The following is a 19,592-nucleotide window of genomic DNA, read 5'->3' as shown; positions in this document are numbered from 1 at the left end:
GCTGAGCTGTAGGGCGATACAGTATCTCATACTGGTATTGTGATAACAAAAGAGCCCAACGTTGTAGTCTGAGCTGTCCGCTGAGGAACTGGTTTAGACGGATGAAACAGTGACGTCAGGGGCTTGTGATCTGTTACCAAATAGAATGGTCTACCATAGAGGTAGTGATGGAATTTTGTGACACCGAACACAATAGCCAACGCTTCCTTGTCCAATTGGCTATAATTACACTGAGCTTTGTTTAGCAATTTAGATGCGAACGCAATAGGACGTTCGGTGTTACCGACTCGGTGAGACAACACAGCACCGAGGCCGAAAGAAGAGGCATCACAAGCTAACACCAGAGGCTTGTTAGGGTCGTAATGGACCAGACAACGATCATTCAATAAAGCCTCTTTAAGCTGCTGAAAGGCTGATTGGCAATCAGCTGACCACACAAACGGAACATTCTTACGGCGGAGACGATGCAACGGTGCAGCAATCTGTGATGCATTAGGTATAAACCTAATATAATATGTCAATTTGCCAAGAACTGCTTGCAATTCATGCAGATTGCGAGGGGCGGGCAAATCACGAATAGCTGCTAAATGTGACTGGGAGGGATGAATGCCTTGAGCATTAATAACATGTCCCAGATACTCTATCTCCGTAAGGAAAAATGAACATTTATCGATGTTGCAACGTAGGCCTGCCTGAGACAACACTGTAAACAAACACTCCAAATTACGAAAATGTTCAGCAGGCGTCCGACCGGACACAACAATATCGTCTAAATAGTTGCAACACGACGGCACATTAGCCAAAAGTTGGGACAAAAAACGCTGAAAAACAGCTGGAGCTGACGCACAACCAAAAGGCAAACGCAGAAAACGGAACAACCCCAACGACGTGTTTATGACAAAATACTGTTGTGATTGCTCGTCGAGGGGCAATTGCAAATATGCTTCACGGAGATCAATTTTGGAAAAGAAACGAGCTTCCCCTAACTTATCCATCAGCTCGTCCGGTCTAGGCAAAGGAAAAGAATCAATGACAGTCTGAGGATTAACTGTCGACTTAAAATCAGCACACAAACGTAACGTGCCAGACGGTTTCTTTATAAGAACTAAGGGAGAAGCCCACTGGCTCGCTGAAACGGGTTGAATAACACCGTTGTTTTGCCAACGACGAAGTTCATCTTCTACAGGTGCCCGGAGGCCGTGAGGCACTGGACGAGCACGAAAAAATCGAGGCTGAGCATTATCTTTTAACGTAATATGAACGGCAAAGTTCGCAGCACAACCTAGTTCGTCTTTAAATATGTCGCTGTATCGTTTACACAAATCGGTTATGCTGTCTTGAGGAACAACAACAGAATTAAGTTGCAACACATTGTCTTGGATAGACAGGCCAAACAAGTCAAAACAGTCTAATCCGAAAATGTTTACACTGTCTGTAGCGCGGAGCACTGTGAATGAAACTGTTTTTGTGTTGCCCCGGAATGTGGCTGGCACGCTACATACACCTAACACAGGAATGTGTTCGCCACTATAAGTAGCCAAAGAATGTTTTGCCGCTGAAAGTTTAGGGCGGCCGATAGCCGCATACGTAGCACTATTTATGAGAGTCACAGACGCACCAGTGTCTAATTGAAAATTGAAGGTCTTATCCTGGATGCGTAGCTTCACAAATAGTTTATTACACTGCCTCTGGATCGGTGCAGCGGAGGCGGAAGACACAAAATCAGCGCGTTTAGCGCGTGTTCGCTGCTTACGACAACTCGTGGGTTGGGCGGGTGGAACAACAACTCCCGCTTCACTTGCAGTCTGTACATTACTTGTTACAGCGTTTGAATTACGCTCGGGTCGCATAGCAGAGGGCTGGGTGGGTGGCTTATTGCGAACAAGTTTATTACCCACACGAACCGTGGAAGAGTCTTTAAACGCGACCTTCTGGGCGGGCTGGCTTTGAAGAACATGAATATCCATGGGCTGGGCAGCACTAGAATTGTTCTTGCGTTTACGCAAACAAACAGTCTGGATGTGTCCTTTCCTTTGACAAAAGTGACAAACCGCGTTTCTTAACGGGCAACGTTCACGAGGATGAGCAAGAACACACTTAGGGCAAGACTTAACTCTATCATTTTGCACACGCGGCTGACGAATGTGTTTAACATGACGCGGCCGGCTAGTGTTTACAGTCTGACTCTGCCGGTGGGGCCGCGGGCGTGACATAACTTGCTTAGCACAGGCAATTTGAGAAATACATGGCTGATCTAACTCACACTCAGCATAGTCAAAAGTATCTTGGGCTTCAAACGACTGGTCAGGCAACTTTAAGATAGCAGCACGAATACGAGAATCTGCAATGTTTTGAGTAATAGCGTCTCGTAACATGACATCACTGTAGGAAGCTCCACACACACAATTAAATCGGCACTGACGGGTGAGGCCCCGTAAATCTGTTAACCACTGTTTATTAGATTGATGTGGCAGTTTATTTAATCTGAAGAACTTGAATCTGGCCGCTGCCACATGAACTCGCGACTCGAAATACTCAGCAAGCTTGGTAACAACAACGTCATAGTCTAAAGCTTCTGGCTTGGATTCCGGGAACAACTTACAAAGTAGTCGATAGACTTCCACGCCTGCAGTGGAAATTAAATAAAGCTGCCGCTCATTACCTGTGATTTTGTAGACTGACATGTGCGCCTGCAACTGCGCGAAATATTCTTGCCATTCCTCTCGTGATGCCTCAAAAGCACGAAAAGGCGGTGCTGCCTGTGCTTGTTCCTTGTGTGGTGGTGGATTAGCCGCTTGTTTGGCGATTGCTTCCACCAGACTTTGTATTTGCTGACTCTGTAACAAGATCAACTGTTGTAATTCGGTAGACATAGTGAACACAAATTAAACCAGCCCCCAAAATTCTATCTCAAGAAACAAGTTGAACCAGCCCTGCACACGAGTTCGGAAGTCCTCGTCGCCAGTTTTGTGACGGCCTTCGTAGCGACAACACTTCGCTGTAGAAACGGCCTACGAAGTCACCGCCACACTTTTAATAGCGGGCCGACCGGTCCGCTGGAACAGTGAACAGAAGGATGAAAACCCAAACACTCGGATTAAATGAAAGTCGGTACTTATCTTTATTAACGACGACACAGAACACAGTGGTGAACATGGTCTACAGAAATCTGTCTAGTTCGAGTCGGAGCGGCTTGGTCAGCGTCGGCTGACGACAAACAACAAATCTGCTGCGATGAACACACAACTGACTAGCGAGTACACAATTCGGTGGCGAGTACACAACTGAGCGGCGAATACAGAACTGTCCTAGCGCTCGCGACTCCAGCGCTTAAGAAGCCAGAAGCCAGCGGTGGCGCGCGCAGACTTGCGGCGATTTCCTGTATCGCTGGCGCTGCTTATGCGGACGGCGTCCGGACTTTGATGCTGCCAACCTTTTTGGCAGCGGGCTCGGTTGGCATTACTGGCTAGGATATAACAGAAACTTCTGTCACGTCAGCAAGTTGTAGGTGTCGCCACCGGCGCCAACCTTGTGTGAATGCTCTGAAAAGCTAATCATTTGCATATCACAGCATTTTCCTCCAGTCGGTTAAATTTCGCGTCTGTAGCACGTTATCTTCGTGGTGTAGCAATTTTCATGGCCAGTAGTGTAGAAGCTCCAGACAAGAGCAGCACGTTTTGTTGCTGGTTCGTTTATTAAGATCGAAAGCGTCATGGAGGTGTTTAGCCAACTCCAGTGGCAAATGCTATAAGAGAGGCGCTGAGCAACACTTGATGGTCTACTGTTAAAGTCCCGAGAGAGCACGTTCCCAGAAGTGTCAACGAATATATCGCCTCATCCTAGGTTCATCTCGCGAAGATTCGAGTGATTCGAGCCCACACGGAGGCTTATCGACTGTCGTTCTTTCCTCTGACCATACGCGCCTGGAACAGGAAGAAGGGGGAAGTGCACTGGTACACAAAGTACCCTCCACCACTCACCGTAAGGTGGCTTCTATGTAGATGTAGATGTGAATACCTCAATAATCTTACTGTTTTATGCTCACAGTTCTTGGCGCCGCGGGTCCCTGAAGGCACGAAGATAATCGCTTGCGATGCGCGTCCGGAAGAGTTGGAACACGCTAAAGGGCGCAACTCTATGCCCGACGTGATCATACACGATTTGTTTGACGTGAGTGGGAAGGACTTGCAGAACACTTCCGTCTGGAAGCAAGGGCCCTACTGCAAAGTGTTCAGCCTGATGCAGCAGCTCTGGTTGCCAGAGAACAGGTGAGCGGCGAAACACAGCACTGTAAGCCTGCATTTCTGTTCCTCTTCCCAAATTTTATTTCACTTCCTTGACTGCTTCTTTAAGTACCAGTTAGACCATATTTAACCCTGCCTCACTCATTTCGTAACACAAACTTGTGTTTCTTGACTGTCGTTTATGCTAATGGCCCTCTTTCGGGTGTTCTGCCGAGCCGTTGGTCCCATATTTCTTCACGGTATTTCAGCGACCTATCAAGCCGTCTTCTTCGGGTGCAGCGAGCTGTGCCGTTATACATTGATCATGCAGATCAGTATGACCAGTGACCTTCTATGGATACAAATCCATTCAGCCAGTAACAACGTCACCTGCCGAGGATTGACTACTACTCACACACACACACACACACACACACAAACACGATGTATCTAGTACGAAGGTCACTCCAAAAGAAATGATAACTATTTTTTTTAAAATCCATCATTTATTCTACATATTTGAAAGTCTTTACATTTCTCCACATGATTTCCATCCCTCTCAACTGCCTTACGCCATCTTGGAACCAGCGCCTGTATACCCGCACGGTAAAATTCTGGACCAACCTGTTGTAGACACTGTTTGGCAGCGTGCACAAGGGAGTCATCATCTTCAAACCTTGTTCCACGAAGAGAGTCTTTCAGTTTCCCAAAGAGATGATAGTCACATGGAGCCAGGTCAGGACTGTAAGGCGGGTGTTTCAGTGTTGTCCATCCGAATTTTGTGATCGCTTCCGTGGTTTTTTGACTGACATGTGGCCGTGGAGTGTCGTGGAACAGCAAAACATCCTGTTTTTGCCGATGTGGTCGAACACGACTCAGTCGAGCTTTAAGTTTCTTCAGTGTCGTCACATACGCATCAGAATTTATGGTGGTTCCACTTCGCATGATGTCCACAAGCAAGAGTCCTTCGGAATCGAAAAACACCGTAGCCATAACTTTTCCAGCAGAAGGTGTGGTTTGGAATTTTTTTCTTGGGTGAATTTGCATGATGCCCCTCCATTGGTTGCCTCTTCGCCTCTGGTGAAAAATGATGGAGCCATGTTTCATCACCTGTCACAATTCATCTCCACCATTCTTGTACTGTTCCAAAAGTTCGCTGCATACCGTTTTTCTTGTTTCTTTGGGAGTCACTGTCAACATCCTGGGAACCCACCTGCCACGAACCATTTTTAACGCCATCACTCTCAGTATTCTGCAAACACTTCCTTCCCCTGTCCCAACGTAGCGTGACAATTCGTTCACTGTGATACGTCTGTCAGCATTCACCAATCCTCAATATTGCCGTGCCCGCTTCCATCACGTAACCTGCTTGCCCACCGACTAACTGTACTGCGATCGACAGCAGCATCTCCATACACCTTTTTCAACCTCTTGTGGATATTTCCCACTGTCTCGTTTTCACAGTACAGGAATTCTATGACAGCACGTTGCTTCTGACGAACGTCAAGTGTAGCAGCCATCTTGAAGACATGCTGTGACGGCGCCACTCACGGGAACAGGTTGAATTAAGTTTGAAAACGAGCAGGTTCAAAATGGTTCAAATGGCTCTGAGCACTATGCGACTTAACTTCTGGGGTCATCAGTCGCCTAGAACTTAACCTAAGGACATCACACACATCCATGCCCGAGACAGGATTCGAACCAGCGACCGTAGCGGTCGCTCGGCTCCAGACTGTAGCGCCTAGAACCGCACGGCCACTCCGGCCCGCAAAACAATCAGGAAGGATGTATCTACACACTGTAAAACTTTCACACATGCAGAATGAAAACTGTATTTTTACAAAAATAGTGTGCATTTCTTTTGGAGTGACCCTTGTATCAGTGAGCGTGCTGCCCGGGTGTTGAATGTGGAAGGCGCTATCTGTCTTTGACCGAGGCCAGATTGTGATACCCTTGAGGCCAGGCACGAGCATTTCGGAAACTATACAACTTGTTCGGTGTTCGAGGAGTGCTGTGGTGAGTGTCTTCAACACATGACGAAACCAAGGTGAAACCACATCCACACGTCGCGTCGTGGGGTTGGGCTGACCACCCGTCATTACAGAAGTCGGACGTCGTAGGTAGGTAGACTGGTAAAACAGGACAGGCGGCGAACTATGGAGGAACTAACATCAGACTTCGAGGCTGGTTCAAAATGGCTCTGAGCACTATGGAACATAACATCTGAGGTCATCAGTCCCCTAGACTTAGAACTACTTAAACCTAACTAACCTAAGGACATCACACACATCAATGTCCGAGGAAGGATTCGAACCTGCGACTGTAGAAGCAGCGCGGTTCCGAACTGAAGGGCCTAGAACCGTTCGCCCACAGCGGCCGGCTTGGATGCTGGCCAGAGTGCAAGTATGTCTGAACATACAGCGCACCGAATACCCCTAACGATGGGCGTCCGCAGCTGACGACCCATGCATGTGCCAATGTTAACACCACGACATCGGCAACTACGACTGAAATGGGCTCTGGACGATCGGCAATGGACGTTAGCGTAATGGCACCGCGTTGCATGGTCTGATACCTTCTTCCTCGTGCCGATGGGAAGGGGCGGGTCCGTCGTCTTCCAGGGGAACAGCTCCTTGACACCTGCACTGCGGGACAGGGGCAAGCTCGCGACTGCTCCATTTATGTTCTGTGGAACAGTCATGCGGGAATCCAAGACTCCAATCGAGCTCGCGTAAGCCACCATGATGGCCTAGGAATATAGTACACTGGTACACTTGTATACCCCTTCATAACGATCATGTTTTCCTATGGCAGTGGTATTTTTAAACAAAATAATGCGCCATGACACAACGCCAGGAGTGTGATGGAGTGGTTCGAGGAATACAGTGGCGAGTTCCGTTTGATGTGCTGGTCCCCTAACTTTCCAGATCTGAACCCGATCGAACACACCTGGGATGCTGTTGAACGTGGCTTCAGAGCTCGTCCCCTCCCCCTCACCCCTTCCCCTCCCCCAGAATTTACCCAATTAGGTGAGCAGATGTGGTGCCAAGTCCATCCAGCGACCTTGAACAAAATGACTTACTGATACATAACCAACAAGGATTTAGAAATTATCATTCTTGTGCAACGCAGCTAGCTCTTTATTCCCATGAAGTAATGAGTGCTGTCGACAAGGGATCTCAGATCTATTCCATATTCCTAGAATTCCAGAAGGCTTTTGATACCGTTCCTCACAAGCAACTATTAATCAAATTGCGTGCATATGGAGTATCGTCTCAGCCGTGTGACTGGATTCGTGATTTCCTCTCAGAGAGGTCACAGTTCGCAGTGATAGACGGTAAATCATCGAGTAGAACAGAAGTGATATCTGGCGTTCCGCAAGGTAGTGTCAGAGGCCCTCTGCTGTTCCTGATTTACGTAAATGATCTAGTGATAGTCTGAACAGCCCCCTTAGATTGTTTGCAGATGGCGCTGTAATGTACCGTCTAGTAAAATCATCAGATGATCAATTCCAATTACAAAATGCTCTAGAGAGAACTTCTGTATGGAGCCAAAAGTGGCAATTGGCACAAAAAAAGAAAAGAGCGAGGTCACCCACATGGGTACTAAAAGAAATCCGATAAATTTTGGGTATACGATAAATCGCACAAATCTAAGGGCTGTCAATTTGACTAAATAACTAGGAATTACAATTACGAGCAACTCAAATTGGAAAGACCACGTAGATAATATTGTGGGGAAGGCGAAAGACTGCGCTTTGTTGGCAGAATACTTAGAAGATGCGACAAACCCACTAAAGAGACAGCCTACATTACACTTGTCCATCATCTGCTGGAATATTGCTGGGCGGTGTGGAATCCTTACCAGGTAGGATTGACGGAGGACATCGAAAAAGTTCAAAGAAGGGCAGCTCGTTTCGTGTTATCGCACAATAGGGGTGAGAGTGTCACTGATATGATACGCGAATTGGGGTGGCAGTCACTGAAACAAAGGCGGTTTTCTTTGCGGTGAGATCTATTTACGAAATTTCAATCATCAACTTTCTCTTCCGAATGCGTAAATATTTTGTTGACACCCACCTACGTAGGGAGAAATGATCATCAAAATAAAATAAGAGCAATCAGAGCTCGAATGGAAAGATTTATGTGTTCCTTTTTCCCAAGCGCCATTCGAGAGTGGAATGGTAGAGAAGTAGTATGAAAATGGTTAAATGAACCCTCTGCCAGGCACTTACGTGAACTGCAGAGTAACGATGTAGATGTAGATGAAAGAACCAGACGTCGGTAAGAGTTTCGAACGAAGCATTAAGCAACGATTGACTGAAACAGGGGAAAGGAATACAGTAGAAGACGAATGGGTAGCCAGGAGAGACGAAATAGTGAACGCAGCAGAGGATCAAATAGGTAAAAAGACAAGACCTAGGGTAAATCCTTGAAAATCACAGGAAATAATGAATTTAACTAATGAAAGGAGAAAATATAAAAATGTAGCAAATGAAGCAGGCGAAAGGGAATACAAACATCTAAAAAATATGATTAACAGGAAGCGAAAAAAGGACAACGAGGATTGGCTAGAGGATAAACGGAAGTCTATAGAAACATTCATAACTAGGAGAAAAATAAATGCCACCTACAGGAAAATTAAAGGGGCCTTTGGAGAAAAGAAAATTAGCTCTATGAATGTCAAGAGCTGAGATGGAAAATCAGTACAAGTCAAAGAAAGGAAAGCTGAAAGGTCGAAGGAGTATATAGAGGGGCTCTACAAGGGAAACGAACTTGAAGGCAACATTAGAGAAAGGGAAGTAGAAGAAGAAGAGGTGGCAGATACGATACTGCGAGAAGAATTTGAGAAAGCTCTGAAATGTCTAAGTCAAAACAAGGCCCCGGGAGTAGACGCCATTCCTTCGAAACTACTGATTTCCTTGGGAGAGCCAGCCACAACAAAACTCTTCCACCTGGAACTCAAATGTACAAGACAGGCGAAAAGGAATGTAATGATTCCAATCTCAAATAAAGCAGTTGCTGAGGGTGTGAGTATTACCAAACTATCACTTTAATAACTCATGATTCCAAAACCTGGACCCGAAATATTTGCGGAAGAATGGAAAAACTGGTAGAAGCCGACCGCGGGAAAGATCAGTTTGGATTCCGGAAAAAATGTGGAATGAGCGAGGCAATACTGACCCTGCGGCTCCTCTTAGAGGGTAGGTTAAGGAAAGGCAAATCGACGTTTTTAGCATTTTTAGATTTGGAAAAAGATTTTGATAATGTTGATTGAGAAACATTCTTTAAAATTCTGAAGGTAGCAGTGGCACAATGTGGGGAGACGAAGGTTATTTACGACATATACAGAAACCAGAGGGCAATTATAAGAGTCGAGAGGTATGAAGGCGAAGCAGTGGTTGGTGGTTGAAAAGGGAATGAGACAGGGTTGTAGCCTACCACCAATGTTATTCACTCTGTACATTGAGGAATCTGTGAAGGAAAGTAAGGAGATATTTGGAATAGATAATTAAAGATCGTACAATGAGACAGTCCTGCTTGCAAAGCTATTTTTGTACAAATAACGCGTTTAGCCTGGTTAAGGCTTCCTCAGATTTTTTAAAGGATATCAAAGCAATGCATATCACCGGCTGGTAGAACGTAAGCTCTATAGGGAATTAAAGTTCAGGGAGAAGAAATAAAAACTTTGCAGTTTTCTGATGACATTGTAAATCTGTCAGAGACAGCAAAAGACTTGGATGTGCAGTGAACAGAACCGGCTGTGTCATGAAAGGAGAATGTACTCGGCTTACACAGAGTGACATACGCACACAGGAGACGGACGGTTTTGAACTGCGTAGTACTGAGGGCGCGGTGGTGGGAGGTGGTCGCGGTGGGGATAGTTCTGATCCACACCAGACGCCATTTCATTTACTCAGTCACTATGGAACAGTGGGGCTTGCAACGTCCAGTGTTTGTCTGTGACAGTTTCGTGAAAAGTGGTGAGTCTATTATTGCTGCGCAGCGATTGTTTCGTGCGCGGTTTAATTTCGGTCGACATGGAGCTGTTCCGAGCTGTAACATAATCCTCAGATGGGTGAAAAACTTCAGATCAACTGGAAACATACTGGATAAGAAGCATCCTGGCCCGAGACGCAGAGTAACGACACCAGAAAATGTTGAAAGGGTAAAATGGTTCAAATGGCTCTGAGCACTATGGGACTCAACTGCTGTGGTCATTAGTCCCCTAGAACTTAGAACTACTTAAACCTAACTAACCTAAGGACATCACACACATCCATGCCCGAGGCAGGATTCGAACCTGCGACCGTAGCAGTCGCACGGTTCCGGACTGCGCGCCTAGAACCGCGAGACCACTGCGGCCGGCGTTGAAAGGGTAAGGCGAGCGGCAGTCAGAAGCCCAGGACGGTCAGCTAGACGTCGTGCCAGTGAGTTACGAATCAATCGTGAATCGGTTAGACGAATTTTGCATAAAGAATTAAAATTCCATCCCTACAAAATGCTCATTGTCCGAGAACTTAAGGAAACTGATTTTGCTGAATGCGAAGACATCGCTTACAGAATGCGAGTGATTTTGGAATCGAATAAAAATGAAATATTACTGATGAGCGATGAAGCTCATTTTCGTTTAAACCGGACCGTGAAAACCTACGTTACTGGGCTCCAGACCACCCACACTTTCTCCACCAGCGTCTACTCAGAAAAAGTAACAGTCTGGTGTGCTCTTGGCTCTGTTGGCATTATTGGACCTTATTTTTTTGAAGAGAACGGGGCCACAGTTACTGTTAATTCGGTTCGTTACATTCGTGTGCTTGAAACATTCTTGAAAGCAGAACTAAGAAGACGACGAATCCCTTTAAAACGCGTTTGGTTCCAGCAGGATGGGGCAACATCGCACACTGCAAACACTTCAATGACAGTTCTTAGGTGCATGTTCCCTGGCCGGATCATCTCACGTTTTGGCAATGTTCCTTGGCCTCCCAGGTCTCCCAACTTGTTAGTATGTGACTTTTTTCTGTGGAGGTACCTTAAGAACTGTGTCTATAACCAAAAACCACGAAATTTGGACTAGTTGAAGAATGCAATCATTCAAGATATTGCTGCCATCCCTGCAGAGATTTTAGTCCGTGTGATGGAGGATTTTGAGAAGAGACTTTAGTCCTGCATTCTAAATGATGGACATCACCTTGACGACATTATTTTTCACAAATAACTTTGTTAACTAAAATGGCAAATAATGAGCTTCAATTCTGTGTAAATAAACATGCATTAATTTTAAATTTGGCTGAGTATTATTTCATTAAAAACCGTCCGTCTCCCGTGTGTCACCCTGTATCAGGCGATGCCGAGGCAATTAGATTAGCAAACGAGACGCTAAAAGTAGTAGATGAGTTCTGCTATTTGGACAGTAAAGTAACTTATGATGGCTGAAGCAGGGAGGATATGAAATTGAGAAAGGTAATGGCAAGAAAAGCATCTCAGAAGAAAAAATTACGGGAGTAAGTAGCGTGGAGCGCTGCATCAAAAGAGTCTTCTGACTGAAGACCATATCAACAAAAACAATAAATGTATAAACAACTCTCTCAGCAGAGCGACCCTTTCGAAATCTGAATTCCGTTTCTTAAGTTCTCGCCTGTTTTTCAATGAGCTCTCGCCTGACATCACTGAAGTCGAAAATAGCAGTCGTTTGTGGTCGGTTGAATGCGCGCTACAGGGTGTCTGGCTCGGAGCTGTCCTTCACGTAAGCAGTTTGTAAGAGTTTGTTGTGTCACTGTGGTGCCAGCTTCTGCTCATATTGCTGCTGCAGATACAGTACGATGCGCCAGGGCCAAACACCGAACACGATATTCGTGGCTCTCGGTAGTGCCACATGGCCCTCCGGCGCCCGGTCTTTTTACAACAGCACATTCTCGGACCACCACTGCCAGTAGTCACGTACAATGCCTACACTCCTGTCAAGTATCTCAGAAGGAAAATTCCGCTTCTCGAAGCCCTGTTACACGACGCCGTTCATACTCAGTGAGGGTTGGCAATAGCGCCTTTGTCGCCTTAAAGGCATTCTTGACTAAAGTCAGCTCTGCCCGTTCCATCTCAAAGGTAACTAATGTTCACGACCGTTACTGCATGTATTTAAAACAAACCTGATTTGCATCCTCATAATGGAGATGTAGCGCCTCTCTTATGCGACCGGAGCGAAATTTAAACCGACATCATCTTTGATATTTGGAAACACGCCTACCAGGTGTCATTTATGTTGTACAAATCTTTCTTGGTGTTGCGACATTTTTTCCGGTCAGTGCACTTACAGCAATAAGAAATATTCAAAAGTGGCTTCTAATCTCTTGTTTATTTAATTACACTGCCTGACAAAAATAGTGAAGCAATCAGATGACATGGTCGGAGGTCCATATAACTTAGTGCACACCATCGGCAGGTATGTAAGTAATCAAAATTATAATTCTCTGTCACAGGCAGAACCACCACCTTAGTGCAATAGTGGTGTTCATGTTTGTTGCCATTACCAGGCATAGTCGTCTACCCCTGGTAGTTGAATGGTCAGAGTGACAGATTATCAATCCTCTGGGCCCAGGTTCGAATCCCGGCTGGGTCGGGGAATTTCTCCGCCCAGGGACTGGGTGTTGTGCTGTCCTCATCATCATCCTATCACCCTCATCGACTGCAGGTCGCCGAAGGGGAGTCAAATTGAAAGACCAGCACCCGGCGAATGGACTGCCTGACGGGGGACCCTAACCGTGCTATTAAATAAATAAAACCTGGCATAGTATGGTATTCAAGAGACGTGAACAGCGTCAGATGTTGAGTGGTCGCTGTTTAGGACACGGATATGCCGCATACTCGTATGAGACAGCGTTATCAGTACCTGACAGAAAAGGTGCCTTATTGCAGGTCTCCATTTGGCCAGCTGGGTGAATCATACAATATCCTGATGTGTGGGGGATTCGGGTATGACTGTTGGCTGATGTTGGACTGCACGGATACACGAGGGCAGGCATATTCGTCGACGAGATTGGGGTCGACCAGGTATGATCAACGCAAAAGAGGAATGCCGTATTGTGCACCAAGTAAGTCGTAATCTGTCACATCTGTGCCTACCATCCAAGAAAAAGTAATGGACTCCCTGCACATTCTATGCAGTTACGCAGCACTGGTTGATGTGAGTTACTGTGATAGGCTGCCGTTAACGCCAAAATACGAACACCTGTGTTTGGAGCGGTACCGTGAACGGGAAGCTTGAATTGCTGACAAACGGCGTAGGATTGTGTTCCACGATGATCCGTGGTTCTGCACTGCCCAAGATGGCTATCATCGGCGCGTATGGCTTTTATCCTTCCAGTATTTGGGTGGGGCACAGCGGTCTTACTTCTGGCATCATGGTGTGAGGAGTCTTCGAATATAGTTTCAGGTCAGAGACAGACTTGCTGCATCGGCATATGTTATCTCTCATGCCATTTTTCAGCAGGACAATGTTTGTCCACACAAGGCAGGACTCTCTGCGGAATGTCTGTGTGCTACTGAGTTACTACCGTGGCCAGTAAGATTCACAGACCAGCAAGTGACAGGCATGTGGCCGGCAGCTGTGGCCGAGCGGTTCTAGGCGCTTCAGTCTGGAACTGTGCTGCTGCTCTGGTCGCAGGTTCGAATCCTGCCTCGGGCATGGGTGTGTGTGATGTCCTTAGGTTAGTTAGGTTTAAGTAGTTCTAAGTCTAAAGGTGAGCAAAATGTATGAGACAGGCGAAATACCCTCAGACTTCAAGACGAATATAATAATTCCAACACCAAAGAAAGCAGGCGTTGACAGATGTGAAAATTACCGAACTACCAGTTTAATAAGTCACAGCTGCAAAATACTAACGCGAATTCTTTACAGACGAATGGAAAAACTGGTAGAAGCCGACCTTGGGGAAGATCAGTTTGGATATGGGAACACGTGAGGCAATACTGACCCTACGACTTATCTTAGAAGAATAAGGAAAGGCAAACCTACGTTCCTAGCATTTGTAGACTTAGAGAAAGCTTTTGACAATGTTGACTGGAATACTCTCTTTCAAATTCTGAAGGTGGCAGGAGTAAAATTGCTGTGTTGGCAGAAGAGCCAACACCGTGTTGCTAGAGGAGGACGAAATGCACACGTTTAATTACACGCAGACTGGCGTCAGGTCTGGAACAGGACAATGTCTTGAGAATTGCAAATAAAGTATGTAGATGATGTAATACTTAACTTTAATCCACAATTGGTGAACATCTCTCTGGACTATACATCATTTCCATCTTAATATAAACTGGTAATGGCGCCTTGCTAGGTCGTAGCAAATGACGTAGCTGAAGGCAAATGAGAGCGTATTTGTCAGTGTAGCATCGCTAGCAAAGTCGGCTGTACAACTGGGGCGAGTGCCAGGACGTCTCTCTAGACCTGTCGTGTGGTGGCGCTCGGTCTGCAATCACTGACAGTGGCGACACACGGGTCCGACGTATACTAATGGACCGCGGCCGATTTAAAGGCTACCACCTAGCAAGTGTGGTGTCTGGCGGTGACACCACAAAAATACAGGGAGCGAAAGGCTATTTACAATTTGTACAGAAAGCAGATGGCAGTTATAAGAGTCGAGGCGCATGAAAGGGAAGCAGTGGTTGGGAAAGGAGTGAGACAGGATTGTAGCCTCTCCCCGATGTTGTTCAATCTGTATATTGACCAAGCAGTAAAGGAAACAAAAGAAAAATTCGGAGTAGGTATTAAAATCCATGGAGAAGAAATAAAAACTTTGAGGTTCGCCAATAAAATTCTGTCAGAGACAGCAAAGGATCTGGAAGAGCAGTTGAACGGAATGGACAGTGTCTTGAAAGGAGGGTATAAGATGACCATCAACAAAAGCAAAACGAGGATAATGGAATGTAGTCGAATTAAGTCGGGTGATGCTGCGGGAATTAGATTAAGAAATGAGACACTTAAAGAAGTAAAGGAGTTTTGCTATTTGGGGAGCAAAATAACTGATGATGGTCGAAGTAGAGAGGATATAAAATGTAGACTGGCAATGGCAAGGAAAGCGTTTCTGAAGAAGAGAAATATGTTAACATCGAGTATAGATTTAAGTGTCAGGAAGTCGTTTCTGAAAGTATTTGTGTGGAGTGTAGCCATGTATGGAAGTGAAACGTGGACGATAAATAGTTTGGACAAGAAGAGAATAGAAGTTTTCGAAATGTGGTGCTACAGAAGAATGCTGAAGATTAGATGGGTAGATCACATAACTAATGAGGAGGTATTTAATAGAGTTGGGGAGAAGAGGAGTTTGTGGTACAACTTGACAAGAAGAAGGGACCGGTTGGTAGGACATGTTCTGAGGCATCAAGGGATCACAAATTTAGCGTTGGAGGGCAGCGTGGAGGGTAAAAATCGTAGAGGGAGACCAAGAGATGAATACACTAAGCAGATCCAGAAGGATGTAGGTTGCAGTAAATACTGGGAAATTATGAAGCTTGCACGGGGTAGAGTAGCATGGTGAGCTGAATCAAACCAGTTTCAGGACTGAATACCACAACAACAACAACGCATTACGACAACAACTGCCCCCCCCCCCCCACCCATCCCCTCGTCTCCACCCGACAAGCCTTATACAGGGTGATTTGTCCACCGTGTTCAAACTCTAGGCACTGATCTATGAGAGGATATGGAACTAAACAGGTCTAATGAACTTATATCCAGAAAAGCATGCCTACTATGCTAGAGGCCATTTATTCAATCAAACATTGTTATAGAGACTGCTGTCTAATACGCGCTTTACCATACAGCCCCAGTTACAGTATGTGTTGAAAATGGTTCCCATGTGTCTCAACGCATGCGCGTATGAGCTGTAGCATGTTCTGTCTCACACGTTCGCATCGGCCAGGCTGCATCCAAACAGTGTCAAAGGCAGCATGAATACGCTTCTCCAATTTCTCCACGTCTGGAATGGGCCCTGCATACACTTCTGCATGGCCCCATAACCAGAAGTCGCACGGGTTGAGATCAGGTGAACGAGCAGGCCGCGCAACTGGACCCGCTCGTCCGATACATCGAACAGGGAAGAACGATTGAGATGCATCACGGCCTTTCCGGCGAAGTGGGCTGGAGCATCATCATATAGCCACATAACACCTCAAATCATCAATGACACTTCTTCCAGCAGGGGAGGCAAACTCATCCGCAAGCAACACCGATAGTTGCGGCCTGTCAGGTGATGTGAAAGGAAGACTGGTCGCAAAATACGGTCGCCAATTATCCCGGCCCACACAGTCTGGTTGCACGGATGCCGACGATTCGCTGTCACTATACCATGGGGGTTCTGAATACTATCCCACAGATGGCTGTTGTGAAAGTTAAAGATACCAATCCGCGTAAAGGTGTCCTCGTCTGTGAATAGGATGGATGACACAAATCCCGGAATCGTGGTTGCCTGGTGAAGAAACCAGTGACAAAACTGTTCCCGATGTGGTAAGTCTGTCGCTAGTAACCTTTTATGCTGCGAGTTTGTCATATGATGGCATAGTTGGAGACCGTGGCTGTTATTTGAAGACAAATGTTGATGGTGTTGAGACACTCTGTAAGTGATAAGGGTAGTAACAATTGTCGTGGAGAATGTTCCACACGGTCGTCTGGTTTACTCTGTACTGGCGGGCCAACTACCAGGTACTGACACGGCGGTCGCCTTCCACAGTGTTAATCAAAAAATGGTTCAAATGGCTCTGAGCATTATGGGACTTAACATCTGTGGTCATCAGTCCCCTAGAGCTCAGAACTACTTAAACCTAACTAACCTAAGGACATCACACACATCCATGCCCGAGGCAGGTTTCGAACCTGCGACCGTAGCAGTCGCGCGGTTCCGGACTGAGCGCCTAGAACCGCTAGACCACCGCGGCCGGTACAGTGTTAATCACATTTTCCTCCAGCTCCGGTGTCCGAACGTTTCCGGTAAGTCCTTTATAGTTTCCTGCTTCCTGAAATTATCCTGTCTCAAACAAACGGCGAAACCCTGTTGGGGACGTTGAATGCTGTGGTTGTTGTCGGCGAGGATAGGTCTCCTGATACAACCTCGCTGCCCGCTGCATGTTGCCATTTGCCTTTCCGTAAGTGAACACCATGTCGGCAAGCTCTCGATTCGAATGCAGAACCATTATGTAAAACATTGTATGACATCCACTACAAGCTGAGTCAGCAAGAGAAGTGAATCGAACACAACATTACCAATTACTATGCCAGGAGAGGGCGCTAGGGCATGATGTATCAGGAACAGTACCACCCTCTAGAAGGGCACCATGCATACTGTAACTGTGTCTGCATGGTACAGCGCGTATTAGACCGCAGTCTCCGTAACAAAATGTGATTGAATAAATGGTCTCTAGCATAGAAAACAGGCATTTTTGGGTACAAGTTCATTAGACCTTCTTTTGTTCCGTATCCTCCCATCGATCAGTCTCTAGATTTTGTACACCGGGGAAATAATTACCCTGTATATCCTCCACTGCTAGTGCTGCCACCTACCGCCTGTGAGTGATTCTTACACGTTGATGTCGAACAAAGGCGGTGGTCACATTAAGGGGCTCCGGAAAGGCACAAAATCATGAAAAGTTCAATTTTTACTTTTTTGCGTTTTCTGAATCTGCAGACTATTACCTTTTAATAGATATATAATTTATTCAATTCCGAAGACTACAACTATTTTTAAATTTTTTTTGAAATGTGTTCTACATGGGCGTGACCCACTGTGGCGCTGTTAAACTGCTGTCAAATGGTATTATTATTAACTTCCGTGTTCATCAGGTACATTTTAGTTATGTGAGATAAAGTATGTGTTATGGCTAACCTGTGATGGTTCAATATATATCGCTGGTGTGATTGTCGATTGTTTCATGTTTATTTACTCTGTCGTTATCTCGAAAATATTCGTAATTAATTCTGTTTCTTGAGTCTCTGTTTTGTTGAAGTATAATAATGAGTAAAAGTAAAGTTATTAGAAATCCTCTGAAGGCTTTTAAGAAAAGGAGAAATGTTGGAAAGCCAAAGGTATTTAGAAATATGGCAATGAAGATAGGTTCTAACATGGTACGAGCGATGCTTGCTTTAGACAAGGAACGCCTTCGGGCTGCAGACAGGGCTGTAAAGAGTCTAGAAATACAAGCAAGAGTAAACAGGAAGAGGAACAAGAGGAAGCTGGAGGAGGAGTTTGCAGAGGATGAAGATAATCCATCCTATGGACCTGGAATGCACTAAAAAGTTAATCCAATCTTTGTCGCTCGATTCCCAAAACTTTTATTTTCTCATACTAATTACATGTTTTCTAACGATCTTCCAAACATATTTGTTTCAAACTTTCAGTAAATGTTACACAGTACCTTCTGCATAATTTAACACAGCCTTTTTCCAAAAAACTATATATTTTTGAATATATAAATAAAAAATTGCAAAAAAATGTTGTGAATTTTCATTACAATTGAAAAAAAATCATCTTTAATAACTGAACTAAAATTTTGTAAAATCCCTGTGTTAAGTTGTAGCCAATATTCCAATAAATAATCTGTAAAAAGTTCAACTTCCTACCTCAAATACTTTGTGAGGAAAGATGTAATTTATAAGCGTTATTTTAACATTGCAAGTATAGGGCGTTCCGGAGCCCCTTAATGAGACTGGACCATGTGTAATTCACTTTCTTTAACAAGAGATCACTGGCTTTAACATACAGCAACAGACGATATTGAAGCCGTGTGATTACAGCAGAGACAGTCTGCGCCTCTTGCAGTCAGCGAGGCGAGCCTCATATTCACGCCCAATTGATAACAGGTGGAGACATCATTCATTCATGCTACAGTCTTGCGATTGTCTCTCCTCACCACTGTTTACTGCACGTTAACTGGTACCTTTCAACTGCAATTGCTAGAGACTTCGAGAAGCGAGAAACATCTGGCGGGAAAGAAAGATATTTAGATTACATTATGTGTACTTTTCATTTCAGTAGATCCATGGTGAGAAATCCTCCAGGATGTAGAGCCTGTCAGAAAAAAAAGCATACACAATAAATATATACAATTATGCTAATGCACCTTCCACATCTGTCAAGTGGAATGCGGGAGGACGCGATCCAGATTTAGGTTTTCCGTGATTTCTCTAAATTGCTCCAGATAAATGTGGGGGTGGTTCCTTTGAAAGGGCAACACCTGTTTCCTTTCTCATCCTTGACACAATCCGAGCTTATGCTCCGTCTCTAATGACCTCGATGTCGACGGGCCGTTAAATCCAGTCTTCCTTTCTTCCAAGTCGAATGGTCCTCATGTATCTGGAAGAAGAAAAAAAATCTTCAATATATTTTCATTTAAA

At 45.3% G+C, this 19,592-nt stretch overlaps 1 protein-coding gene across 1 annotated transcript in view; it reads left to right on the top strand.

Annotated features, from left to right (window-relative positions):
• Positions 1-19,592, top strand: part of LOC126234918 (uncharacterized) — a 128,572-nt gene that overhangs the window by 49,629 nt on the left and 59,351 nt on the right. The window contains exon 2 of the mRNA XM_049943658.1: positions 4,048-4,268. Within this exon, the coding sequence (XP_049799615.1) occupies positions 4,048-4,268 (221 nt within the window). The remainder of the gene's footprint in view (positions 1-4,047; positions 4,269-19,592) is intronic.

The sequence above is a fragment of the Schistocerca nitens genome, chromosome 2 (assembly GCF_023898315.1).
Source record: "Schistocerca nitens isolate TAMUIC-IGC-003100 chromosome 2, iqSchNite1.1, whole genome shotgun sequence".
NCBI lineage: Eukaryota > Metazoa > Arthropoda > Insecta > Orthoptera > Acrididae > Schistocerca > Schistocerca nitens.
Note: the sequence above shows the minus strand (reverse complement) of the source record. Positions and strands in the feature narration are given on the sequence as shown.